General features: G+C 31.7%; 7 protein-coding genes and 1 pseudogene across 7 annotated transcripts; 5 read left to right on the top strand and 3 right to left on the bottom strand.

Moving 5' to 3' along the window:
* Nucleotides 1–15: 15 nt before the first annotated feature.
* Nucleotides 16–1,903, top strand: LOC113791808 (NADP-dependent malic enzyme pseudogene; annotated as a pseudogene).
* Nucleotides 1,904–4,517: 2,614 nt separating this feature from the next.
* Tmem131 (Transmembrane protein 131) lies at nucleotides 4,518–13,104 on the top strand. Its single transcript, XM_027341998.2, has 9 exons — nucleotides 4,518–4,635; nucleotides 5,127–5,494; nucleotides 5,547–5,715; nucleotides 5,788–6,148; nucleotides 6,213–6,781; nucleotides 6,839–7,175; nucleotides 7,242–7,511; nucleotides 7,605–10,758; nucleotides 10,822–13,104. The coding sequence occupies exons 2-9, from the start codon at nucleotides 5,326–5,328 to the stop codon at nucleotides 12,768–12,770; spliced, it is 6,978 nt and encodes a 2,325-aa protein (XP_027197799.2). The 5' UTR covers nucleotides 4,518–4,635; nucleotides 5,127–5,325; the 3' UTR covers nucleotides 12,771–13,104.
* A 63-nt stretch (nucleotides 13,105–13,167) lies between these two features.
* On the bottom strand, nucleotides 13,168–15,230 carry LOC113792107 (formimidoyltransferase-cyclodeaminase-like). Its single transcript, XM_027341999.2, has 5 exons — nucleotides 15,013–15,230; nucleotides 14,611–14,960; nucleotides 13,653–14,546; nucleotides 13,352–13,589; nucleotides 13,168–13,289 (listed from the first exon to the last, which is right to left on the bottom strand). Exons 1-5 carry the CDS (start codon nucleotides 15,064–15,066, stop codon nucleotides 13,191–13,193), a joined length of 1,635 nt encoding a protein of 544 aa, XP_027197800.2. The 5' UTR covers nucleotides 15,067–15,230; the 3' UTR covers nucleotides 13,168–13,190.
* A 188-nt stretch (nucleotides 15,231–15,418) lies between these two features.
* On the bottom strand, nucleotides 15,419–18,237 carry LOC113791795 (uncharacterized). The gene is made up of 2 exons (XM_027341624.2): nucleotides 17,776–18,237; nucleotides 15,419–17,692 (listed from the first exon to the last, which is right to left on the bottom strand). The coding sequence occupies exons 1-2, from the start codon at nucleotides 17,855–17,857 to the stop codon at nucleotides 16,173–16,175; spliced, it is 1,602 nt and encodes a 533-aa protein (XP_027197425.1). The 5' UTR covers nucleotides 17,858–18,237; the 3' UTR covers nucleotides 15,419–16,172.
* A 203-nt stretch (nucleotides 18,238–18,440) lies between these two features.
* Nucleotides 18,441–20,520, top strand: rngo (DNA damage inducible 1 homolog rngo). Its single transcript, XM_027341625.2, has 2 exons — nucleotides 18,441–20,074; nucleotides 20,144–20,520. The coding sequence occupies exons 1-2, from the start codon at nucleotides 18,940–18,942 to the stop codon at nucleotides 20,323–20,325; spliced, it is 1,317 nt and encodes a 438-aa protein (XP_027197426.1). The 5' UTR covers nucleotides 18,441–18,939; the 3' UTR covers nucleotides 20,326–20,520.
* Nucleotides 20,521–21,090: 570 nt separating this feature from the next.
* Nucleotides 21,091–21,944, top strand: LOC113791914 (uncharacterized). Its single transcript, XM_027341765.2, has 2 exons — nucleotides 21,091–21,425; nucleotides 21,491–21,944. The coding sequence occupies exons 1-2, from the start codon at nucleotides 21,215–21,217 to the stop codon at nucleotides 21,739–21,741; spliced, it is 462 nt and encodes a 153-aa protein (XP_027197566.1). The 5' UTR covers nucleotides 21,091–21,214; the 3' UTR covers nucleotides 21,742–21,944.
* A 512-nt stretch (nucleotides 21,945–22,456) lies between these two features.
* LOC113791915 (vesicle-associated membrane protein 8-like) lies at nucleotides 22,457–23,543 on the top strand. The gene is made up of 4 exons (XM_027341766.2): nucleotides 22,457–22,784; nucleotides 22,859–22,917; nucleotides 22,976–23,208; nucleotides 23,264–23,543. The coding sequence occupies exons 1-4, from the start codon at nucleotides 22,734–22,736 to the stop codon at nucleotides 23,281–23,283; spliced, it is 363 nt and encodes a 120-aa protein (XP_027197567.1). The 5' UTR covers nucleotides 22,457–22,733; the 3' UTR covers nucleotides 23,284–23,543.
* On the bottom strand, nucleotides 23,454–24,469 carry LOC113791913 (uncharacterized). The gene is made up of 3 exons (XM_027341764.2): nucleotides 24,393–24,469; nucleotides 23,577–24,086; nucleotides 23,454–23,500 (listed from the first exon to the last, which is right to left on the bottom strand). The coding sequence occupies exons 1-3, from the start codon at nucleotides 24,447–24,449 to the stop codon at nucleotides 23,471–23,473; spliced, it is 597 nt and encodes a 198-aa protein (XP_027197565.2). The 5' UTR covers nucleotides 24,450–24,469; the 3' UTR covers nucleotides 23,454–23,470.
* Between the last annotated feature and the right edge of the window lie 804 nt (nucleotides 24,470–25,273).

The raw sequence follows: 25,273 nt of genomic DNA, 5'->3' as shown, positions 1-25,273 counted from the left end.
CCGTACTAATTAGGTATAACATTGGAATGTAGTGGCAAAAATAATTTTGAAAAAAAAAGAAAATGTTTCATTTTCGAATACGACAAACATTTTTGATGATAAAAAGATTTATGTTTGAAAAATTTAACTCATATTCTAAATGTCAAACAATAATAGACGATAGTAAACGATTATGTAGTCGTGATCTATTACGCGAACCAGAATTGAATAAAGGTTTAGCATTTAATCAAAAGGAACGTATTATCTATAAATTGGATGGCCTTTTACCACCAGCTATTCGTACACAAGAATTACAGGTTAAAATTGTTATGGAACATTTGAAACATATAAATGATGATTTATATAAATATCTATTTATGAGAGATCTTCAAGATTATAATAAACGTTTATTTTATCATGCATTACAATTATATACAGATGAATTAATGCCAATTGTTTATACACCGACTGTTGGTCTTGGATGTGAAAAATATAGTCTAATTTTTAATCGTCCAAGAGGAATGTTTATAAATATTGATGAACATTTCGGTCGTATACATCAAATACTTGATAATTGGGATGAACCGGATATTAAAGCTATCGTCGTAACCGATGGTGAACGTATTCTTGGTCTTGGTGATTTAGGTGCAAACGGTATGGGCATACCGGTCGGAAAGATGGCGCTATATTCAGCTATCGGTGGTATTCCACCGGAATTAACATTGCCAATTTGTTTGGATGTTGGTACTAATAATGAAACATTATTGAATGATCCATATTATATTGGATTAAGAAGAAAACGTGAAATTGGACCAAAATATGATCAATTTTTGGATGAATTTATGGCAGCCGTCAAAAATAAATGGGGTAGAACATGCTTGATACAATTCGAAGATTTTGGCAATCGTAATGCATTCCGTTTGTTAGATAAATATAAACAACAATATTGTACATTCAATGATGATATACAGGGTACAGCATCTGTCATTGTAGCAGGTCTTTTGACAGCATTCCGTCATATTGACAAACGGATCGATCAACATCGATTTTTATTCTTTGGTGCAGGCGGAGCTGCATTAGGTATTTCCAATCTATTAGTAATGGCTATGCTAAAACAAGGCGTCAATCTTGAAATGGCATGCGAAAAAATTTGGTTAATCGATTCAAATGGATTGGTTACGAATGAAAGAAATTTTGATGAAAATAATGATGATTATCATAAAAAAATATTTGCTAAAAATATACCGAAAACAAATGATTTACTTGAAATTATTGAAATTTGTCAGCCAACATGTTTGATTGGTGCGGCTGCCGTTAAAGGTGCATTCACTAAAACAGCATTAAAACGAATGGCCGATTTAAATGAAAGACCAATCATTTTTGCTTTATCAAACCCTAATTCTAAATCTGAATGTACAGCATGGGAAGCAATTCATTATACAAATGGTCGTTGTATATTTGCAAGTGGATCACCATTTGATCCTGTAAAATATGAAAACAAAACAATCGTTACCGGACAGGGAAATAATGTTTATATTTTTCCAGCCATTGCATTAGCAGTGATGGCATGTCAAGTTTATCATGTTGTTGATGAAATTTTTATTATAGCAGCTGAATCTTTAGCTGAATTAGTACAAGAACAAACATTGACAAACGGAAGTGTATATCCACCATTAAAAGAAATCAATGAAGTTTCATTACAAATAGCTACCAAAATTACCGAATGGTTATTTCAAAATGGTCATGCAAATTATAGACCTGAACCGATAAATAAATATGAATTTCTTCGTAGAAGAATTTATCGTCCATCATATGATCAATTAGATTTTGATGAACAAATTCGACAAAATCATCTAGCATGGCATCCTAAAAACTAATCAATCACAATTACACCTTTGAAAATCATATAATGAAAATAAAATTTTTTTTAAAAATTCATTTTCAATAATCGATTTTCGATTTTTGTTTGTTAGTAAATTACCATGAAAGAATAGCGTGAAGAAAAATGGAATGATTTTGTTTCAAAGAAAAATTTTTCTGGAACAAGTGAAAAAAAAAGATAGTTAAAAATGGAAATAATGCGCAAATGTCAATTAATAAATCAAGAAAAGAGAAAAAAAGAGAACATTTAGAAAAAAACCAAACCCCTTTAGTTTTTTTGCCCCAATCAAATCGAAGGAAATAAACACATGAAATTTCTTTTTGTCAATGCCGCTACCATTTAAGGCGAATGTGTGATGGGATATGATGGTGTTGCTGTTGAATACAAAATCCATTGTTGTTTACACTTTAAGAGTATTCGCGGATACACTTGCACACTGTAAACGAATTCTTTCGAATTCGAATCTTGCTTTTTCGAATATTTTATCATTTTTGTTAATTTCCAGAATTTATCAAAAATCTTGTCAAGCTATATCCGATCCATACGATGTCCATGATTTAAGGAACTATATGACTGATGAAAAAAAGAAAATGATACAGAGGTTTTTGTTCGAATAAAATCGCAAAGACAATAAAGAAAATTTAAAATATGAATAGATAATCAAGATAATTTTTTATTTTAGTCAAAGAATCTCGAATCCAATCACAAAATTACTTTACCTGTTTGTAAGAAAAGTGAATTGAAGATAGAAAAAAAACTGAAATACTTTCAACATATAAACTTGTGTGTTTGTGTGTTGGATTTTTTTGTTTCCATTCCCCCTTTTTTTCTATGTATACATTCACTTTGTGTATCCATCCATCTATCCATCTCTCTCTATATCTTCTATATGCGCCTTATACAATGTGTAAAAGTTGTTGTTGTTTTGGTGTTTGGAATTAAAGCCGCTTCGTGGCTTGTTATTGTCGTCCCCTCTTTTCGAACACACCATTTCACAATCCCACACACGGTATAGATATACGAAGAACGGTAGAAAGAGAGAAAGGAGAAAAAGATACTGTGTCTTGTTTTTTTTGGCACAAGCGTGTTGCTTTTTTTTTAGTTTTTTTCATCATCATCATCTTCTTGTCATCATCATCATCATCGTCACATTCTCGTTTGTAATTCATTTATTTTTATTATTATTTAGCTTCTTTTTTCACAAATTACCTGTATACAGATTTGTTTTGGTTTGATTTTCGATATTCTGTTTTTTCGATTTTGTATCTTGAAGCAAAATAAAAATTTCGAAAATAAAAGGATTCTTACACAGTTTGTTTATTGTGTGTATGTTTGTTTATGATTGGATTGGATTGGAAATATACCCGAAAAACAATAAAACGGATTGGTTTCATTTTGGTTTTCATACTCTTGCATAATTTTAAATTCTATCGAACCATACCAACAATTAAACAGAATTTTAAAAAAATTTATTTGTCATCATTGTTATTGACTTTGTTTTGTTTGTGTGTATGGTTATGATCGTTATGATAACGACAGTGATTAATATCTATTTGATTTCCATCCGATCATCGTGAGAAGTTTGTTTTTTTTCTTTCTTTTTCCTCTCACTCTCTCACCATAGCAAAGAATACGACAACAACAACAACGACGACAATCATTCGTTCATTCATTCACTTTACTTGTCACTCACTCGGGAAAAAAAAGCAGTGTAAAAAAGAAAGAACGAATTTCATTTTTTTTTTGAGTTGAGAACTCGACATTAAGAGTAATGAGAAATATTCTTATGCAAAAAAAATATAGAAAAATATTTGTTTCCTACATCCAGTTATAGTGAATACGATAATTCTTTCGAACGCAAACATATTGATGATGCAATGAGTAAAGCAAACACACACACACACTATTAATCTCTGAAATCAGAGATGATGTTTGAGAAAAAAAAAGTGGAAATAACTTTCAAGAAATAATATGAAATTAGCAATAACAAAAACCAAAATAACCCATACATGAAATGAACATACCTGAGAATATTCTTTATACAAAATCTTTTTTTCTTTCTACGAGGGTTTTTTTCAATTATAAATTTTTTTTTTTGCAAATAAAAATTTCATCGATGTTACAATCGTAAGTGTTATATCTTCAGATAATGATTAGATGTTAATTAAATTTTTATTTCTAAACAGATCTCATCATAATAAACAACAACATCAAAAATCTATCATCATTGAATGCTATTATTGTTAATAATCAATGATAATTCATTCAATCCGTAATTGTTTTCCTTCATTTATCCATTACGATTAAAAGAATCAAACAATCGTTACATATATTTATTGTGTCGCTACGGCGACAATATCTTCCATCTTTATAATCTAAAATAATTATAATATCAATGAGATAAAAAAGATTAATTTTTTTTAAAACTACAAATCATATCTGAACATCGATATCTAGTTTCTATTTGATTCGTTGATTGTTTCTTTGTTGCGATCTTTTTCTATTGTCTGTTTTTCTATCCCACCATTATCATCTTCATCATCATTAATTTAAAATCGGTTTTTTTTGAATGTAGAAGCAATCAAAATTAAATAACAGAAACATCATAATTGATAATACGGATAACATGTGATAAACATCAATTATATTTTGATGAAATAAATCATTTGATAACCGAAATTTCTTTTTTGTTCGTTTTTCTCCCTTCAAAAATCTTTTGATTTCAAAATTCATCATCATCTATAGAACTCAAAATTCAAAAACAATGAATAAATGTAAGTTTTTAAAAATGAAATTAAAAAAATATCAAATAAAAAATATCATTCGAGTCGATAAGATTAGATAAAATCTTTTAGGATATTATAGCCAAAATTACCTTTACATGATGTACAGATAGAATACTTCCTTTATGTTGTTGATGTTGTTAAATTTCTGTTTTTTTTTGATCAGTTTTTTCAACTCGATTAAAGAATCTGTATGAAGAATTCTACCTACAATTATACAAATGTAAATTTAGCTAATTTTATATCATAATATTAAATCAATCGTTTGTTTCTCCAATGTCCTTTATTAAAATGATTATCCGTACAGAAATCTTATCGAAATCAAATTTAAAACACTCATACATATACAAATATCAAAGAAAAGTCGTCGACGTGTTTTTTCTCTGAAATTTTTTTTCCATATTGAAAGGAAAATATTCTTGAAAATTTCCTCAATATTTTGTTTTTTCTCTTTTTCTAATTTTGGATTATTATATTTTCAGATCAGATTCTCTAATTGAAAAAAGAAAATTTCCACTAAAAAACATCAATAAATTTACTCATTGATTTATAATATATTATTTCATAATTGAAAATCATCGATGCTGATGCATTCGAATAATTATCAACAACAACAACAGCAATTAATATTGACTACAACGACGTCGAACATTTCAACGAGCCATTTCGTTCAACGAATCAATGTATCAGCAGCAGATCAATCGTCAATTAATTATAAATCACGATACCAAAATGATTTCAATTGCCGGCATTCGATTTTTTATCGAATTTTCTTCAATTCTGGTCCTTGCTTTTCTGTGCATTATGCACGAATTCACCGATGTTACCTGGGCAAAACAATTTCATTTTGGTAATTACCATATCTATTGTATTTTATTTTCATTTATATTTTTTACTTATAGATCATTCTTCCGCCAATCAAGCTGCTTCATTCGATGATATCGAACATTCATCATCGACACTGAATCAAGATCAAGATGATGGTGGTAGTAGTAGTGGCCAATTTCATCATAATAAAAATCAAGCTACATATGTTCGATTCTCACCAGAATCGCTAACTTTCGGCTATCAGTATGTATCGAAATTGTTTAATATTGAGAAAAAATTGATTCTATTTTTTCTTAATTAACAATATAAAATTAGTTCTATTGGTATGCCGATCATAAAAACGGTGCATATTCATAATGATGATGATGAAATTACATTGCAATTGATCTCGATATCAGGCAACACTGAACATTTTCATTGTTCATTTTTTGAGGAAAAAATCCTCCCACCAAGATCAAATACTTCATTTCAAGTGGTGTTCCTTGCCCGTCAAGAAGGTTTAGTCAATAATACTCTTTATATACATTCATCAGCCGGATCATTTCCGTATCGTGTATCAGCATATGGTGAACATAGCCCGTTTCGTATCAGGCCGTTGATCGGTGCACGTGTTCCATTGAATTCATCATTTGCTTCGTTGATCTATATTTATAATCCATTTTCGACGCCTCTACAAGTATGTTTGTTTTTAATCATTTGAATTTAATGAATAAAATTATTTAACAAATATCATTATGTAGCTTACAGAAATGTATACCTCAGGTGGTGGATTACATTTAGAATTACCCGATGATGAATATGAAGCGCCAAGTTCGTTGTGGAATGTACCACCATATGAAACACGTCCAGTGATGAAGGCGCATTTAGTCGCTCGTATTGTATCAAATCATACATCTTATATAAGGATTCGTACAAGCCAACCCGATATACAATTGATGCTACCAGTCGAAGTTGAAGTGAGCAACTCACCCGGTCTCTATTCGCCATTAGATACATTGGATTTTGGTGTACTAAGAGCCAAACATGATCCACCGAAAGCATTGCCAATACAGGTTATAAATGCCGCGCAAAAATCCGTCTCTGTTCAGAGTATTGTTGTAACACCCATTTTCGATGGTCTAAGTATTGCTGATTTCAGTGGTCCAATCAAAGTTCCACCACAATCATCCAATCCTTATCATGTGGCCAAATTGATACTTGATCCCAGTCAATTCTCCTGTATAGGTTTATGTTTAGGAAAAGTTTTGATAAAATCAAAAAACAATCAATATAAATTGACGATTCCGTTTATTGTTCGAGTTATACAAGGGTAATTTCTTATTTTTTCTATAATTAATCCATTTAAAAAAAATTTCAATCATAACAGAGAACTACATTTCAATGGTACACAATCACATTTCTTTATGAATTCAAGCTCAAACTATCTTGAACAACGCGTAATGAATGTAGAAAATCGTTTTGATAATCCAATCATTGTACATGATATAATATTACCGGACGAGGCAAAACCATATTTTCGTTTGACCACTAAAGCCCCTTATTCATTGCCTATAACGTTACCGGTCGGAAAATCTTTCCCGTTATTGCAGATTGAATTCACACCATCACCTCAGCTTAGTCATTTTTCAACTGTGTTTCGTTTATTGACTAATCTAAGCTATTTTGATTTGCCTTTGTATGCTTATCAAGGAAGATTGGAGTTGGTATGTTTCATTCACTGAATTGAGATTTTTTCGTCATTCTCATTTTCATTTTTTTTTGAAAAATAGTTTATACCAAATTCTTCAGACCAAAGTAAATTAGATATGGGCCTGGTCGGATTGAATGAGCAAAAAACATCAACATTTGTGGTTGCAAATCATAATCCAATAGCAATACGTTTGATATATTGGCAATGTAATATTACCGGATTGATAATTGAATTAGTCGGTACTAGTCAAGGTAATATAAGCGCCATAAGTCAACGAATCGAATCATCATCAATACCAATGGAATCATCACCATCGCCTCCTGCATCGACATCGACTCGTTCGTCCGAGGTTTGTTTTTTTCATCTCGTTTGGGATTAAAATTTATTTTAGTTTTATATTTATACAATATGGTTGAATGTATGTTTTTTTCTCGTTTGACAGTTTCGATCACTTGAGCCGAACCATTTTGCTGTATTTCGTGTACATGTTCAAAAACTTTCTAATGAAGGCGTTCATAATGGAATGATTACAATAATAACTGCATATGAAAAATTGACAGTGCCATTGACAATTAAAGTATTAAATGGAAATCTAATGGCTGAACCAGTGATATTGCCAAAAACATTTCCCGGAAAGATCGTAAAATCAATGTTAAACATAAAAAGTAATTATAGTAGTACAATAAAAATCAAAGGAGCTTTCATCGTACCCAAAGATGAACGTTTCAAAATCAAATTAATTGATCAATTGATCAAACCTGGCCATGACAATCAGATACAGATACAATTTGATCCATCCGCAGCATGTTATCAGAAATTATGTTATACAGCATTGGACGTAGAAAAAGAAGTTGGCCATTTATGGTTATTGGGTTCAGGACTTTATTCTGATACTGCATATATCGATAAAGAGCTATATAAATTATTACGAAATCAGTGGTTATCAATGACCGAATTGGATCGTAAACCAACGGTAAACGTTCGTCTACAGATTGATGGTTTTGGTTCATTTGTAGCACCTATTCAAGCACATCAACATTGGCCACGGTTAGCGAACAAATTGGTCATTCGTTTTCCATCTATTCGTGTCGGGCAAAAAGTGACTAAAGAACTTTTAATTGAAAATACCGCTGATCGTGAAGTATTGGTACAAGCAATAAACGTCATTGATTATCCAAATTCAGAAATCCTATTACAACTTACATCAAATTCAATATTTCATCAACAATGGTCGAAAAGTGATTTACAAGCAATACAATCGGCAATTCGTAATGGCCATAATCGATCTGCATTCTCTTTGCATAACAATACGATTGCTTCCAATTCACAAGTTCAACGTATCACCGAATGGTTAGGTGTAGAACCGAATGCCAATTCGTATATAATGCTACTGCCAGCCGGTGTAAGACATCGTTTAGCCGTAACATTTAACCCACCTGATGAGAAAAATTATACATCATTATTGATATTGAGAAATAATCTGACTATAATTGATGTTGTCATGTTACGCGGTGAAGGTGGCCGTGGTTTACTTAAAATTGGAAAAACATTACCCAATACATTAAATTCACGATTAGTGTTTGATTTTCCTGAAAGATCCTTGGAAAAACGATGTCGTAATCTGATATTGGCTAAATCAGGTATAGACTCTCCTCCATCATTATCATCATCATCGTTGTCAAGCAGTAATAATCATAAACCAGTCAGTTACAATACGTTAGTGATGCGTGAACGTTTCAAAGCAGTCAATATTGGTCGTATGGCTTTACAGATCCGTAACTTTCTTATCGATGGCATGCCTTGTGAAGGTCACGGTTTTCGTATTAGCCGTTGTGAGCCAATACTTTTGTCACCAAATCAAACGGTTGATATTGAGATTTTGTATTCACCCGATTTTACTCAGCATACGATAACACATGAATTAACCATTATGATTGATGATGATGATTCATTGGGTGCACAACGATTCTTACTTGTAGCCAATGTACCATCAAATTTGTTACAATTATGTTTAGAAGCATTACCACGGCCAATATGGGAGCCACATCTTTATTATATTCTTGTCACAATGGCTTTGTTCGTTCTAATACTTTCGACTATTGTGGCCATATTTGATGGACATCGAATTGCATTGAATTATTACAGTTCAAAATATGAATTCTTAAACAACGATCTAAGTACAACGAAAAAACATGATGGTAATGATGATGGAAACAATGGTGGTAATGCTTACAAATGTGATAATGATTTGAGCAACCATAATAATTCATCATCAGTAATTGAATCTGCAGGACATAAAATCTTAGCTAATGGATCTTCAAATATGGCAATAGCTAATGGAAAACATAATCATCCGTATTCTACAGTTGGATCATCATCAAATCATAATCAATTATCGAATCAAAAAGTAAGAAATCGTCGTGGTGCAAAACAACAACAGCCGATACCTAATGGTAATCTACATCAGCATCGAAGAAGTCAATCGAAATCTACAACATCTGAGCCATCAACCACTAAACAACAACAGACAGAAACAACTTCGAAACACCACCATTCCAACGGATCCTTGGATTTTGATTACGAGTCCATTACAACGGTAACAACAACACCTTCTACTAATCATCATCAAAATTCATCTTCATGGAGTCATCTAGCACAGTCGGATTTTTTAAGACAAGATTCATCATCGTCCGAACATAGTAACCGTTCTTCAGATTCATCTAGTTTTTTTGCGTCATCAATATCAAAGCAGACGTCTTCATTATCTACACGTCTGAATCAAACAGATAATAAAAAATCTCATTCAAATGATTCATTGGATGAAATGGTGGCTACACCAACAACAAACACCGCATCAAATAATAACTCTGGTAATAATTCACCCAATGCTAGTCGTCAAGGAAAGAAAAGTAAACGAGAATCATCTACATCAAAATCAACATACAAATTACCAACATCGAAAACAATGGATAAGACTCAAACAGAACAATTTGCGAAAAAACCAACACCAACTGTAAGCATGAAAATCAAAAATGTTGCTAAAAATTTAGACAATGGTAAAAAGGAAAAATTTTCATTTAAATGTAATTCTATCTCTGAATCATTAAAATCATCGCAAGAATCATTGACATCAACAAAATTTGAACAAATTGAAGCAACTATCAATCAGGATTTTATGCCCACAAAAACCAGATCGGCAACATTACCATTCACACAAAATGATTCAAATCAACAGCAATCAAAACCTACTAGTGCATTGATGGCTAATAGTGATTCATCAGTGTATGTATCCGAATCTAATCTATCATGGAATCAAACATCGGCCGTATTTCAATCGAATTCGAATGAAAATGAAAATCATTTTGATTCATTTCGTACGGTATCGCCATTTAAAACTAATGCTGAACAGAATTATTCATTTTCTTATAAATCAAGTCATAATAAAGAGACAAAATTTGATGCATTTCGTACAGCTAAAGAATTCAATCATGCTACAGGGAATTCTAAATCCGGTTATTTTGGTTACTATGGAGTGAATGACAAAAATAACAATGGCAAAGATATTTGGGATTCACCTATCACAAGCTTTGATACCGGTTTGTTTTTCTAATTGATTTTTTTATATATTCTAAAAATTATTCTTTTCTTTTATATTACAGAATTGGCAATGAACCAATTGGTCAAACAAACTGAAGAATTTGCTGCAATCGATGAAAAAGTTGCCGTTTCTAATAATAACCGATCATCATTTAACGGTCAACGTCGTGGTGGTGGACATTCAAAATTTCAGACAACTTCACCAATCACAGATGATAAATGGGAAATCGGTGAATGGAGTAATGATCTTCTGGAACGTTGTTCACCATCATCCACCTCATCGAAAGGAGGAACGTCTTCATTGGGTGTTAACAATGGAAGCAATTATGAATCTTCAATGGCACAGATGAAAAAATATCCTCATCATCATTCACGTTTTCCACAATCGATCAACTATCAAGAATATCGTAATAGTTTGAATGATAAAAATCATAGCTCAAAAATATATGGAAAACAATTATTTAACATGAATGATTCGAATATGACTCATATAAATAGTAAATCACTTCCGCAGACAACGGCAGTAGCATCAGTTGGAAATGGTTCATATGCAACACCAAGAACAATATCGCCATCACAATCGACATCAATATCACCACCAGCACCGGCTGGCCATAACATAAATTTGGCCAATGTTCAATCTAGTCTCTCTTTAAATCCAATGAAAACAACATCAGCAGCCGTAGCACCACTACAATCATCATCGAGCCCAATCACCAGTCCTGGCATTTCAACTACAACTTTTTCACCCGTTATTGGACGACCTACCACCGCTCAACAGCAGCAGCAATCATCGATTTTATCGACGCAACGGAATAAATTACTTTCATCTCCACCCACAGATTCGAATCATTTTGCCATGTTTAATTCTTGTTTGGAAAAATCATTAAATCAGAAAACACCATTGTCATTGTTATCACCATTTAATTCGTCATCGAATTCGGCAAAAAATTTGCTCGGTCAGTTGGATTCACTTTTGGAACCAACATCCAAATCACAATCGCTCGTGTATGAACAACAACAGTCAGCTGTTTCAAATGGTTTGTGTGTGGGTGGAAAGATAGTTAACACTCCATCTACAGTAAACGTCAATTCGCTATTACAAACGACCAGATCATCGCCATGGAATTCGGAATTCAATCCAACTTTGGATTCATTGCTTACATCTAATAATTCAACATCAAAAGCAGTTGGCTCAGGAATCACTGGAATGTTCACCAATCTTGCCGATAATCATGGTCATCAAGATTCTGTATGGCCATCTTCAGCAGCCGAATCAACTTGGCCCTCATCAATAGCTTCTCCATCGAACACAAATATTTTTTCCAACTTTTCCGAATCAGTTAAACCATCTGTGAACACATTTAGCAGTGGTTTATCACCAATCGAATCTTCATCGGCAAATCGAATTAATTGGTTGTCAGCGAATTCGTCTCCAACATCAGCAACGAATAACTGCCACTCACACACTATGATTGGGTCAAATAATTCTACTCAAACATCTTCCCAATCTGGCGGAGTGTGGTCCGCATTCGACACTCCATTTCGTAATTATATTCGAAATCCTACATTCAATGCGAATGATAATGTAGATTTCAATTCATTGGTTCAACCTCCTACGACAAACCATCATCATCCTACAACAATGCATCAAGATCCTGTTGGCGTTTCAACAACACCGGTCGTTTCTTCAGCCGCCACTGTTTCCCCTCCTGCTGCATTTGTTGATAATAATCCACCATCATCTACCGTATTTGAGTTATTTGGTGGTAAATCACCATGGGCACCACTAAGCTCATCACCACCGAATTCGACTACCGCTAATACGAATGTTTCTGGTGTCGATGCGACAACAAATTTTTTATCGCCTTCACCAACATCTGCTGCTACATCGGAATTATTGTTTGGTCGATTATCACAAAATTCATCACCAGTTTCATCATCAAATGGCTCTACAACTTCGGCTAGTTCGATTTCAAGTAATATGGATACAACAAATTCTACTAAATGATTCAAAAAAAACAAATTAAAACAAATGCACCGGAAAAAAATGTTTTTTTTTTTGTTTAGTCTGATGCTTTTTTGTCTTCGTTTATTCTTTCTTCTGATTAACTAAAAAAACTGAACATCATTAGAAAATGAAAAAATTATTGAAAATCATCTTTATGAAAAACTTAAAAAGAAAAAAAAATGATTGCAAATTTATTTCGATAAATCTCGATTGTGATTCTTGACACATGATTGATTGATCCAAAACTATAATATATCAACATTACGGCTGTATTGATTCTTAATTGTCACATGTCTTTTTTTGTTGAAAAAAAAACAACTAATAATTTTTGTCACTCTTTTGCTTTCGCTCTTTATTTGTCAAGTTTGGCTTGTTCAATTAAAAAAATTTTTGAAAAAAAATAAAATATTTTTATTTTTTTCAATTATTCATTATTGGATTGCGTTCTTCGACCCTTGCCAAAATTTTTTCAGTCATTTGTTCGGCTATATCAATATGGCTACGAATTTCATTACCCATCTATGTTTGATAAAACCATTAATATTGGATTGGTTGTTTTCAATTTGACCTCAATATATTACCTCTTCACGAAGTGTTGATTTTTGATCCGTTTCTTTTAGATTAATGAATATATTATATGCACATCCATATACAGCTGTTCTTAGGCAATGTACACTGACCATTATATCGCTACTGGTTGGTAGATGAAATATTTCGACTAATTCCTCAATGATTGGCCATAATTTTGTTATAATTCTTGCTGTTGTCATTGGTATTTCGATTGCATGACGGAGTCCAGCTTCCATTGCCGATTTTCGTCTATTAGAAAAAAAAATTTTACACTTATAAATCATCATTGTTTACATATAAGTAGCTACACACTTGATGATATTATCTTCACTATCTTGTGGCAAAGCTCTAGCTTCGAAATATTTGTTAAATGAATTGGTATCTTCATCAACCAATGATAGAAATTTAGCCACAGCATTATGCAACGCTGGTATTAATCGACGCATTTGTGCGTCTGTATGTTCAAACATTTTTTTGCCATACGATAGCTTGGCGACCATTGATGATAATCCACAACCAAGTGATGCTACTGCAGCTGCAACTGATCCACCACCTGGTGCACTAGTACGATCAGCTACCATCCAAGAAAAATTGGCAAATGTTTGATTTACCAATTTATCTGGATCATCTTCTTTGATCAGATATTCAATAATACGTTTTTTCGGATCGAATGATCCAATCGAATTCAAACCTAATCTATTAATAGCCAAATGTATTTTTTGATCTTCTTCTAGAACAAATAATGATTCTTTTTCAATGTAATATTCTGCAGCATCCAAAAGAGCTTTCAATGGTATAAGTCCAACTATTTCACTGCCAGTCACGGGCAATTTCAATTTTAAGCTTTCCTTACAAACTTCTTCGTAAACCTTATGTATGGATGTAATTTCATAGTCCAATATGTTCACCGTAACCTGAGCAATATTTTGTTCTTTCAGATACCAACCCATACCTTGGACGCCTTCTAATCTTCCTTTTTGACCATCCATACGATTCGAACGAATTATCAACGCTATACGATGGGCTTGTTCTTTAGTCGATACTAAATTGACATTGTAAGCAATTAAAAATTTTCTAGCACCAACAATCGAAGCTCCCCATCGTGGTCTGAATGCCGGTTCACCATAATCCGGCGTCCATGATGGATCTTTTAACTTTTCAGCAAGGCCTTCATATTCTCCACTTCGAATTTGTGGAACTTCTCGTCTTGATCGAATAGAAAAGAGAGAACAAAAATAAATACACAAAAAAGATATAGACGTTATGTTACCGATAATCTTGTTTGGAAGCAAAACCATAAAGATAGACAGGAATATCCAATTCCGAAGCTAATCGTTTTGCACATCGTCGTGCACAATCAGCACAATCATCCATGGTCACACCACTGACTGGTATGAATGGACAAACATCCATTGCTCCTAATCGTTTATGTTCACCATGATGTTTACTCATATCGATTAATTTATATGCTACATGTGCAGCAGCTAATGCTCCATCTATTACCGTATCCGGATCACCAACAAACGTATATACCGTACGGTTAGTCGATTGACCAGCATCTACATCCAATAAAGTAACACCAGGAACAGAACGAATTGCATCAGCGATTGCATCAATAATCTAAGATCAGAAAAAATGAAATTTATGTATCCATTTCAATAGTTAATCGAACCTGACGATTTCGACCTTCGGAAAAATTCGGTACACATTCGATGATTTTTTTCATAATGATAATGATGATGGCCACTTGTTAAACGATCAAGATGGGAACTGAAGAGAATTTGTTTAAAACTAAACATACACGTTAGATTTTTTTAATTGAAATATATCATCCAATTTACAATTTTTTTTTCTATAAACACCAGAAACAAGTTTTTTTACTGTTTTTATTTCGAAGAAAATAACGACCAACATCATCAATGGACCTTGAGATTGTTGATGATTAAGTAGAAATTTTGTTTTTCCAACCTCAAACTTGTTGGATAACTTATCGAAAAAAATGAAAAGAAAAAAACTTGAAATTAAAACAAACTTGTCGCCATGATCCATCAGCATAATCAATCAATCGCAATTGATAATGAAAATAAAAAGATTTTTGTTGTTTTATTTTTATTATTATTATCAATAAAATTATTAATATTATTCATCATCATCGACAAAAAATGTTGACTTTTAATTTGGAAAAAATAAAATAAATTGTCAATCCGTTTCGGTATGATTGGGCACAATGATAATAATCAAAATCAAAATCATGAAAAAAATTAAAACCCCTATGAAGTGTTAGTGACAAACAAGGTTATTTAAATAATTTGTGGGTAAGGGTTTTTCCATTCATTCATTCATTCATTCATGTTCACTATTCGCACATACATACATAATATTCGAGTGATCCGAATAATTAAATATTGAATTGATTAGAAAAATTTATTGTATGTGTATGTGTCAGTGTGCGATAATCTAGAGATTTGAAAAAGATATAGACTTTACTAAATAATTCAAATTAAAAAAAGAAAAAAATTCAAATAATAATTATAATTAATAAGCAACAATTGATGATATGGATACAAATCATGAATAAATCATTGTGTAATGAAAGAATATTTTTTATGCCGCTTGTATTTATTTTTATTTTATTTTTAAAATAAATGAATGGATGAAAGTTTTTTTGTTGTTTCATGAATTTTCGGGTGATTAATATTTTGATTATGAGGATGATGATGATCTGCAAAGCGGTATATGAATGTTAATCATGAATAATCAAATGAATGGAAATGGATCGATAGAGCCGTACGGTGATAAAGCCATACGAAATTAGTTTTCATAATTCATTGCTTAGAGATCATTCTTCAGTAATTGATCGACACCTAAAGGCCACGGATTTGAAGAATGCATGGTTGCCATTGATGGTGTATAGGCGGCTGCCGAACTATTCGGTACCAATGTTACTGGTGCCGATACGGTTGGCAATGAAATCGATGCAATCGATGATACAATTGAAACTGGTGGTAATGGACCAATTGCAACGGCTGCCTGTGCCGGTGCTTGTAAAGTAATCGGTGCTGACATACCGATCGATGCGGTTGATTGTACTGAACCAGGCGTGGGTTGCGGTTGTAATGATGCAACTGATGTGTTTCCATGAGGTGCACCACATGCTGCTGCTACGGCAGCCTGTCCAGATGCACGTATCTGATTCATTTGTTCTAGTAAATATTCATTTGTGGACAATAAATCTTGCACCTGTTTCTTTAGGTCATCAATACGTCGTCTTAGCGCCGCATTTTCTTCCTCCAGATATGATCTTGATGAATCGATCGTTGGTGGTTGTTGTGAACGAGGTGGCTGTGAATTCGCGTAGCCACCTGCAGCACTACTGGCACCATAAGGTGTATCGTGCATTGGATTAGTACCACCATAAGTATTTCGTACATTTCCAGATGGGAGTGGAGGAGGCGGTGGTTCCTGGTAAGCTCCCGAATATGGACCATTATTTTCAAGATGATACATCGAAGATTGTGGATCATAACGTTTTCGTTTATTCTGAGGTGTCGCATCGGCATAACCATCATATGAGCCATAATTTGAAGGCATCATTGTTGCGCTGTTTGTTCCAGCTCGATTATAATGTGTAGGATAATCGACCATATGTGAATTAGGATAATTACCACCTCGCCCATTAAATTGATTACCAACGCGTGCTACAGGATTGGATGCTGAAGATGGATGATGAAGTTGTTGTGGATGATGATGATGACCATATTGATGAAAAGAATCGTTAGCCGGTAATGGATGACGATATTTACATCGTGGACCACGACGACATGTATTGTTGAGATAATCTTTACAAACAGGTGCAACATTACGATCATCGGACGGATATTGAGCTTGTATATGTGGTGGCAATTTCCCCGTACTACGATATATTTCCTCTTCTTGTTTAGTGCAATGTAAAAATCGGCAATTATCTCGCCGACATTCACGATTTTGATAATCATGACAAAATACATATGGCTCTTTGTTTTTCATCATATCGGTATCATTAATATCCGGATGTTTATAACGGCATGATTTACCACGGCGACAAACATTACGTAGATAATCTCTACATACATCATCCTGTTGATTATTGTTGGATGAATTATCATTGTTGTTGGATGATTGATTGTTGGAAGTTGTTGCTGAAATGGTAGCTGTTGACGCAACAGAATCACCACCAGCAGTTGTAGTCGAATTATTTGTTAAATCATTGTTTGAGTCATTTTTGGTATTATTATTAATCGAAGATGATTCATAACCATTGTTATTATTGTTGTTATTGGACGTATTTGTTCCGTTCATGTTTGTTTGATAATCTACAAGTGAAAAATATAGATGAATATTTGCACTTTTACATGTAAATTTTGATGATGACGATTCTGTCAAATTTGAAACTTGCCATTTTCATTTTTATTGGTCATTGTCATTGATGATGATGATGGAAATGTTGATGTCGTGATCACATTGCTCGTCGTAGACATAACAACAAAAACAGATTTTTTCCAGTAATTTATTTTCAAGTACAATTATGATTGATTTAAAATCAATCTGGCAATGATAATGATGATGACTTCAAAGATACTTTAATCATTCACAATTTGTACAAGTTATCACAATAAATATCCAAAATCAAGATGATTATGATATCATTGATGAGCTAATATATGTTATCGGCTCATCGACTATCGATCGATCAGAATGATTTCTCACAAAATAAACTTTAAAAACAATTTTATGATAACGTTCTAAATTCCCGAATTATGTTTTCGGGTTTAAAAAAATTGAAATTCTCAAATCGAAACAACATTCAATAATAGCAGTTATACGCGGAAAATTGTGAGCCCATCGGTACACACAATATTGTAACAATAACATATATTCATCATAAACACACTCTTTTTCCCATTCATAAAAGACGAAATAGATGCCTAATTTATAAATGAAAAGTTTCTCTATTCATTCGCAATATATTTAATCCATCAATGAAATAAAGGGATGAAAAATTTTTCAATCAAAATTGTCAAAAACCTGATTTTTTCAATTTCATACGTCGAAAGTTATTGACAAATCAACCGGCCATATATTTTTTTTTATTATTTTGGCATCAATTATACCTGCTCCCCCTATAGGTACTGGCCAAATATACACCCTCAACAAGTTCAACAACATTGCCCCATTGCCAAAAAAACTACGTTTTCTTTTGACAAAGACACCATAAAAGAAAATCAAAAATCATTACCATCTTTGAGAATCCTCGTCGCCATTAAGGCCTTCTTATTATAAGAAAATATTTTCATACTTTCAAATTATAAATTTCAACTTGGTCGCGAAATTTATTCCGTTTCAATTTTGCCATTGACATTTTCATATCATCATCATCATCATTGGCATAAGATCATGATTTGTCAATGATAAAAGCACAGTATGCATCTTGTTAGATGATATTGTGACTCTACTCATTCATTCAAAATATTTGTTTACTAATTTTCTTTGGTCTATTTTATTGAAATTAAATAAAAAATTCATCGTTCAATTCTGTGAAATCTAAAATTATTATTTGAAAATGAAATTAACAATCACTACGTTGAGCGATTTGATCATTCATCTTGATGTGTCCGGTGATATGGAACTGGAGAATTTCAAAGCATTATGTTCATTAGAGACCAATATTGATGCGACCAATATGTCAATCTTTTTCAACGGCAAACCACTACAAGAATCGAATAAAACGTTGTCATTTTATGGTGTTCAAGATGGTGATATGTTACTCGTGAAAGATGGCCGTGGTAATCAAACGATGAATAATGCGAATTTTCTTGGACAATTACCTCAAATGGATTTTTCATCGATTCAAGTGCCCAATCATCTTGTTCAGAATGAACGTCGTGAAGCTGAAAATATTTTTGCTACGCTGCGTTCAAATCCAGAACAGGTGGCAACTTTACGTGTGAATAATCCGCGTTTGGCTGAAGCGTTCGACGGAGGAATCGAAGAATTTGCTAAAACACTTCGCATACAACAAGAAGCTCGGGCTAAAGAAGATCAACGTCGTATTCGAATGCTGTTGGCCGATCCGTTTGATTCTGAAGCCCAACGAATGATTGCCGAAGAGATACGGCGACAGCAGATTGATTCAAATATGGAAACAGCTATGGAATATTTACCTGAAAGTTTTGCCGAAGTTGCCATGTTATACATTAATTGTAAGGTGAATGGATTTCCAATCAAAGCTTTTGTCGATTCTGGTGCACAATCGACCATTATGAGTAAAGCTTGTGCAGAACGATGTAATATTCTACGTTTAATTGATAATCGTTGGTCTGGTATTGCTCGCGGTGTTGGTACGCAAAGGATTTTAGGTAAAATTCATCTTGTGCAATTGGAATTAAACGGCGTATTTGTACCATGTTCATTTACTATTCTTGAACATCAACCAATGGATATGTTATTGGGTTTAGATATGCTTCGCCGTTATCAATGTTCTATCGATCTCAAAGCAAATGTTTTACGTATCGGTACAACCGGAACAGAAACACCGTTTCTTTCCGAAAGTGAGATACCAAAATTTGCACGTTTAAATGTGAATGAAGATATAGCCCAAGATGATGTACAAAAAGCTATACAGGAATCTTTGAAAGAATCATCACCGATGAGTGGTGTATCAGCTCAAACTCCATCCACTTCAGGTCATCAATCAAGTATGTTTTTAAATTATAGACTTAATTTTTTTCTCACTAATTGTCCTATCACTTTTTTCTGGTTAAAAGGATCAGGCAGTAATAGTAGTACTGGATCACGTCATTCTGAAGCAGATATTCAAGAATTAGTATCGATGGGATTCAAACGTGAACAGGTCATAATTGAATTGGATGCATTTAATGGCGATAAAAATCAGGCAATCGCTGCATTGTTTGCCAAATCAATTATCGTGCCTGATAACCTTAAATGATGAATAGCCTCCTATTAAATCTCGATTCAAAATTTATATATCTATAATTCTTCAAATGGTATAGCCATATTTAATTGATTTATTTTTTCAATGTAAAATATTATGATAAGGTCGAAAATTATTTTCATTTGTTTTTTCTACTCAGAAGTTTTTTTTATATCCTAAATGAATACACAAAGTTTTTTTCCATTTCAATTGCATTTTGGCTATTTTATATTGTAAAATTTCGATTCGAATTTGATTATGACTTATGGAATAATTCTTATATATGATGAATAAAATTAATGCATTTTATTATAATTCATCAACATCATCCAGTATCCATGATGATTTCATTTTACTAACATTTTTCTTTCAATCCAAATAAAAAAAAACAACACACTTAACCAAAACAAAAATATGAAAAAAATTGGATATTTATGTTATAAATCTCAACAACATCATTCTTACATATATTTTATCCAAATATAGACATTTTTATTTATTAATTTAATTATGATGATTATATAAATATTTACATGATAAAAACTTAAATTATCTTTATTAATCATAAAAATATAGATACGCACATAGAGATTCCGGTAAAATATGTAATATCCGCATAATAATTACATAAGAATGATTACATGATAAATGAATCAACGTCGATTCAATAACATTTGAAAATAACTTTTTTTTTCTTTTTTACCTTTTTCTTCATTTTCTTATTCGTAAGTGACGCAGGTAATAAGAATGAATATCTTTTCGTTGTTGAAAAAAATTCCTATAAATACTGGGCAACTTTTTTTGTTGATAGTTTAGATCGTTTTTTTCTCTTAAACCAACTGGCAATTTATCACATCATCAACATCAATCGAAATCGAATTCGTTAAATTCAAATATCAACATCATGGCTACAAATAATTGTCAATCAATTATGACAATAGTTTGCTGTTTGATTGGTTCAACATTTTTATTTACTTTGATGGCTAATGCATCACCATTTTATGGTAGTCTTAGTGATAATGATGGTATCATATTCACTGGTGTTAATGGTGAAGAATTACCGCGAATTATCAACAATAATAATAATCAAGATGTTTTACGCAGAATTTCATTCGGTAAGTTTATGCGGTAAAAAAAATATTTTTATATAAATTGAAATAATTTCAATTATGATCATTAGATTCGGATGATTACCTGAATCCATCATCGATACGTTCGGGATGGCTTATACCATCATGGCTAATTGAACAATCATTACCATTATCATCGTATAGTCAGATTAAAAGAGATTTTAGTAAAAAACACAAAAGTCGAGATATATTACGTGGATTGGCTGTTAAACGTAATCAAATGATTGATGTACCATCATCATCATCATCATCGTCATCTTCATCAATTTATCCACCACAGACGAAAGGAAATAAATACTAATTCCAAAAAAAAACACAAAAGTCATTATCATCATCACATCAAATGCCATTCATTCATGATTTTTATTATTGAAAATGAACAAAAATCAAATTGATCATTGAATAATTATATGTAGAGAATTGAATTCTTATAGCAATTAAAATGGTAGAAAGAAAAGAAAATTTTTGAATTTTTTAAGATAAATTTTCATTTAAAAATTTTTTTCTGAATAAAAACAATTTCTGAAAAATTAATTTAAAAATGATTGTTATTATCATCAATTTCGGGAATGGCCAAATTATCAATTCGTGTGTATGGTTTTTGCATACGACATTCATCACAATTACATCCAAATACATTGCATTTAGTTATACCACACCATGGTGTTGGTTCGGTACAATCTGGGCATAATGTTTGTAATTCATTATCATTACCTGAACAATTATATATTCGAACACGATGACAACAAAGTCCTTGACATTCTTTGATAATACCAATGATGATTATCCAAAAAAAGATTGTGATAAATGAATTTCTTAAAAACATTTTGTTCGTTTTTGAAAAATCCATTCGAAAAAACTAACGATATCCAAGTTGATCAATAATGATCACATGCAAATATCAGAATGATAAGATAAATTGATGAGAATTTTTAAATAGAACAAATTCGATGATGTCCTTTCATAACAAGCATGATTCGCTTTAAATGACAGATGCGTATTTTTTGTTGTGAAATATCGCATTTTTATTGTTTATATAATTTGATATGGATTGGTAACTCCTTTTCAAAAAGAAAAATTTCAATTATCACTAAACCAAAATTATTTATCATCATCAATATCATTCGATTATTTTGATCACAACGGTTATCCATTTTTATTATTTAAGATTGATTTTGTTGGTATTTGTAAACAAAAACAACAACAAACGTTGAAAACTTTGGATTGCAGCTAGATTTTCTTTGGTTAATTGTCTTCTTTGTTTTGATATAACAAAAAAATACAAATACAATCATGTCTTCCTCGGCACCAAGCAGCAATAATCAAGGCTATACACCTGTAAACGTAAGTTTTGGGATTAGAAAATGAAAAATAGATAAATTTTCGAATTCAAATTGTTTTAAATATATGTGTGATAGATGGAAGATATAGATGAATCACCAACAAAAAATGTTAAAAAAGCTGAAAAAATTGAAAGGTAAAATACTTAAATGATTATGGAGAACATTGATTTAATATAATAAATTTTATTTTAGGCTACAAGAACATGTGGATGAAGTATCGAATATAATGCAAATGAATATCGATAAAATAATGGAACGTGGATCAAATTTGGATAATTTACAGGATCGTTCGCAAAATTTATCAGAATATTCGACAGAATTTCGTTCTGGTGCACGACGTGTACAACGAAAAATGTGGTGGAAAAACATGAAGCTTAATATCCTAATTGGTATCGTTGTGGCCATCATATTGATCATTATAATTGGTATGCTTTTTGTTAACTTAACTATTAAATTCTAAATTTACTATTTTTCCTATAGTTTCATTAACTACGAAATGATTTCCGATGTTCGCATATATTTGAATGTCATTGGTCTGTTGTTTATACTCTTCTTTTTTTGCCGATACGATCATTTAACTAGCCTATTATTACGTTTCTTTTTTTTACACATCTAATCTTATTCGTATATTTGTCAGAATTCGGATTTTTGTATAAAACATGATAATTTTGCACTTACATAATTTTTTTAATCGAACATGATTCGTATAATTTGATCCTGGAAAGAAAAATATTTCAAATTAAATAAAATCGGTTTTAAATTCATTATAAAAAAAATTATCAATGAATCATACATAGAGTATATCAACCGGATATTGATATTTCGTTCCATAATGTATGGCCAATTGTTTTGCAATCAACATGTAATTATCAACAATATGAGGATTAAGTCGTATCATATGATAATTCGATGGTCGATATTGATTTTGTTTATGATAATTTGGTTTTCTATATTTGACTTTATGATGATGTTTTATCTTTTGTTGTTGTTGATCAATGTATTGATAATTATTCTTATGATGACTATATGTTGATGCTGAAAATTGTGGCTGCCGAATTGATGATAATGATGATGGTGATGATATCGATGCAATCGGTGCCGGTATATCACTTTCATATGCCGGATGTAGACTATAGAATCCGGCTACAACTCTTGGTAGAAATTTTGGTACCATTTTCACGCCACCAAACAATATTGCTGATGATAGACGAATTCTCCAAAAAATTATTGTTATAATTATCAACAATGTAGATGTGTATGACAATGATGATGAGGATGAATAGAATTTCAATGAAAACATTTTCTATAGAAAAAAAAACAATTAACAATACTACCAAACAATGGTCAAACCGAATGAATTGTTTAAAACAAAACCATAAATTTATGATGGATATTTAATAACAAAAAAAAATCAAAAAAAAATCTAATGTTTTTTTCGATTACAAAAAAACAATACCATCGAACATTTACAAATGACAAATACATTATAGACAAAAATCACTTTCGAAAAAGGAAAATTCAAATTGTCGATTATGATCATCAATTTGAATTTCTTTTTCATCTTATTTCATCCCAAATAACTGTTCTCTTTATGATCATCGACACTAACTTTATTTATCGAATGAATGATTGAATGAATAACTGACACACAAACATTGTCTCTCATTGTTAATGCCAATTTTCGTTTTTTTTCTAAATAAAATAAAATAAAGATAAAAAATGTCATAATGAAGATAACCAACAAAGATCTGTATGATGATGGTGACACTCAATCATTGTACAACAAATAGATAATGAAAATAAGAACAAAAATGATCATCATTAGTTGTATCGCCACCCAAAGAATCACATACACACACCATTCATATATGGACTCTGTCATCACCATTACATTGTATCGATATTTAAAGAATGGAAACACACACAGAGAAATAATTTTCATGGTTTCAACAAAAAAAACGAAAATTATGTCTACAATGAAAGCAATTTTTTTCTTCAAAACTTATGTTTCAATCTTTGAAACAAAATGTCAATCAATTATTGTTTTTTTTTCTTTTGGTAATGATCCAATTGTTTGTCAGTCTGTCAGTCAAATTATTATTATCACCAACTTGTTGATCATCTCTCCCCTTTTTTTTTGGTAGTTGTTCTGGTTGTTAATTTATCATCATGTATTTTTTTTTCGTTTCGTCTCCAACATAATAATTTCACTTTTTCCCTTTGCTAATAAAGATAAAAATCAAATAGTAGTTTTTTTTTGGTTGTCAGCCGAAATAAGAGAGAAAAATGGGTTCTTGATGTTTTCTATTTCAAAAATACATTTTGTTTTGTGAAATTGAATTTTACCTTTTTTTCTTTCATTTCTATTTTTCACATAACAATGATTTTTTTCATTAAAATGATGATTCAATAATGATTATTAATCAATTTGAATTAATTAATTTCAGATAACTACATGGTTTAAAAGTTCAAAAAGTTCACAAAAAAAAG

Source organism: Dermatophagoides pteronyssinus, unplaced genomic scaffold, assembly GCF_027571235.1.
Source record: "Dermatophagoides pteronyssinus isolate colony J.1.1.1.1 unplaced genomic scaffold, Derpt_VIB-CSIC_2022.12 sq0023, whole genome shotgun sequence".
NCBI lineage: Eukaryota > Metazoa > Arthropoda > Arachnida > Sarcoptiformes > Pyroglyphidae > Dermatophagoides > Dermatophagoides pteronyssinus.
This window is presented reverse-complemented; position numbering and strand designations above follow the sequence as displayed.

Bases quoted from the DNA above. Each gene is read 5' to 3' on its own strand.
- LOC113791795 (XM_027341624.2), bottom strand. From the start codon at position 17,857: ATGTCTACGACGAGCAATGTGATCACGACATCAACATTTCCATCATCA. The intron at 17,693-17,775 runs GCAAGTTTCAAA...TTTCACTTGTAG, and splicing joins GACCAATAAAAATGAAAATG to ATTATCAAACAAACATGAAC.
- LOC113792107 (XM_027341999.2), bottom strand. From the start codon at position 15,066: ATGAAAAAAATCATCGAATGTGTACCGAATTTTTCCGAAGGTCGAAAT. The intron at 14,961-15,012 runs GTTCGATTAACT...TTCTGATCTTAG, and splicing joins CCGAAGGTCGAAATCGTCAG to ATTATTGATGCAATCGCTGA. The intron at 13,290-13,351 runs GTAATATATTGA...TATCAAACATAG, and splicing joins AATCAACACTTCGTGAAGAG to ATGGGTAATGAAATTCGTAG.
- LOC113791915 (XM_027341766.2), top strand. From the start codon at position 22,734: ATGTCTTCCTCGGCACCAAGCAGCAATAATCAAGGCTATACACCTGTA. The intron at 22,918-22,975 runs GTAAAATACTTA...ATTTTATTTTAG, and splicing joins AAAGCTGAAAAAATTGAAAG to GCTACAAGAACATGTGGATG. The intron at 23,209-23,263 runs GTATGCTTTTTG...TTTTTCCTATAG, and splicing joins CATATTGATCATTATAATTG to TTTCATTAACTACGAAATGA.
- LOC113791914 (XM_027341765.2), top strand. From the start codon at position 21,215: ATGGCTACAAATAATTGTCAATCAATTATGACAATAGTTTGCTGTTTG. The intron at 21,426-21,490 runs GTAAGTTTATGC...TATGATCATTAG, and splicing joins TTTACGCAGAATTTCATTCG to ATTCGGATGATTACCTGAAT.
- rngo (XM_027341625.2), top strand. From the start codon at position 18,940: ATGAAATTAACAATCACTACGTTGAGCGATTTGATCATTCATCTTGAT. The intron at 20,075-20,143 runs GTATGTTTTTAA...TCTGGTTAAAAG, and splicing joins CACTTCAGGTCATCAATCAA to GATCAGGCAGTAATAGTAGT.
- LOC113791913 (XM_027341764.2), bottom strand. From the start codon at position 24,449: ATGAGAGACAATGTTTGTGTGTCAGTTATTCATTCAATCATTCATTCG. The intron at 24,087-24,392 runs GTTAGTGTCGAT...TTTTTTCTATAG, and splicing joins TCATTCATTCGATAAATAAA to AAAATGTTTTCATTGAAATT. The intron at 23,501-23,576 runs GTATGATTCATT...TTTTCTTTCCAG, and splicing joins ATCCGGTTGATATACTCTAT to GATCAAATTATACGAATCAT.
- Tmem131 (XM_027341998.2), top strand. From the start codon at position 5,326: ATGTATCAGCAGCAGATCAATCGTCAATTAATTATAAATCACGATACC. The intron at 7,176-7,241 runs GTATGTTTCATT...TTTGAAAAATAG, and splicing joins ATCAAGGAAGATTGGAGTTG to TTTATACCAAATTCTTCAGA. The intron at 7,512-7,604 runs GTTTGTTTTTTT...CTCGTTTGACAG, and splicing joins CATCGACTCGTTCGTCCGAG to TTTCGATCACTTGAGCCGAA.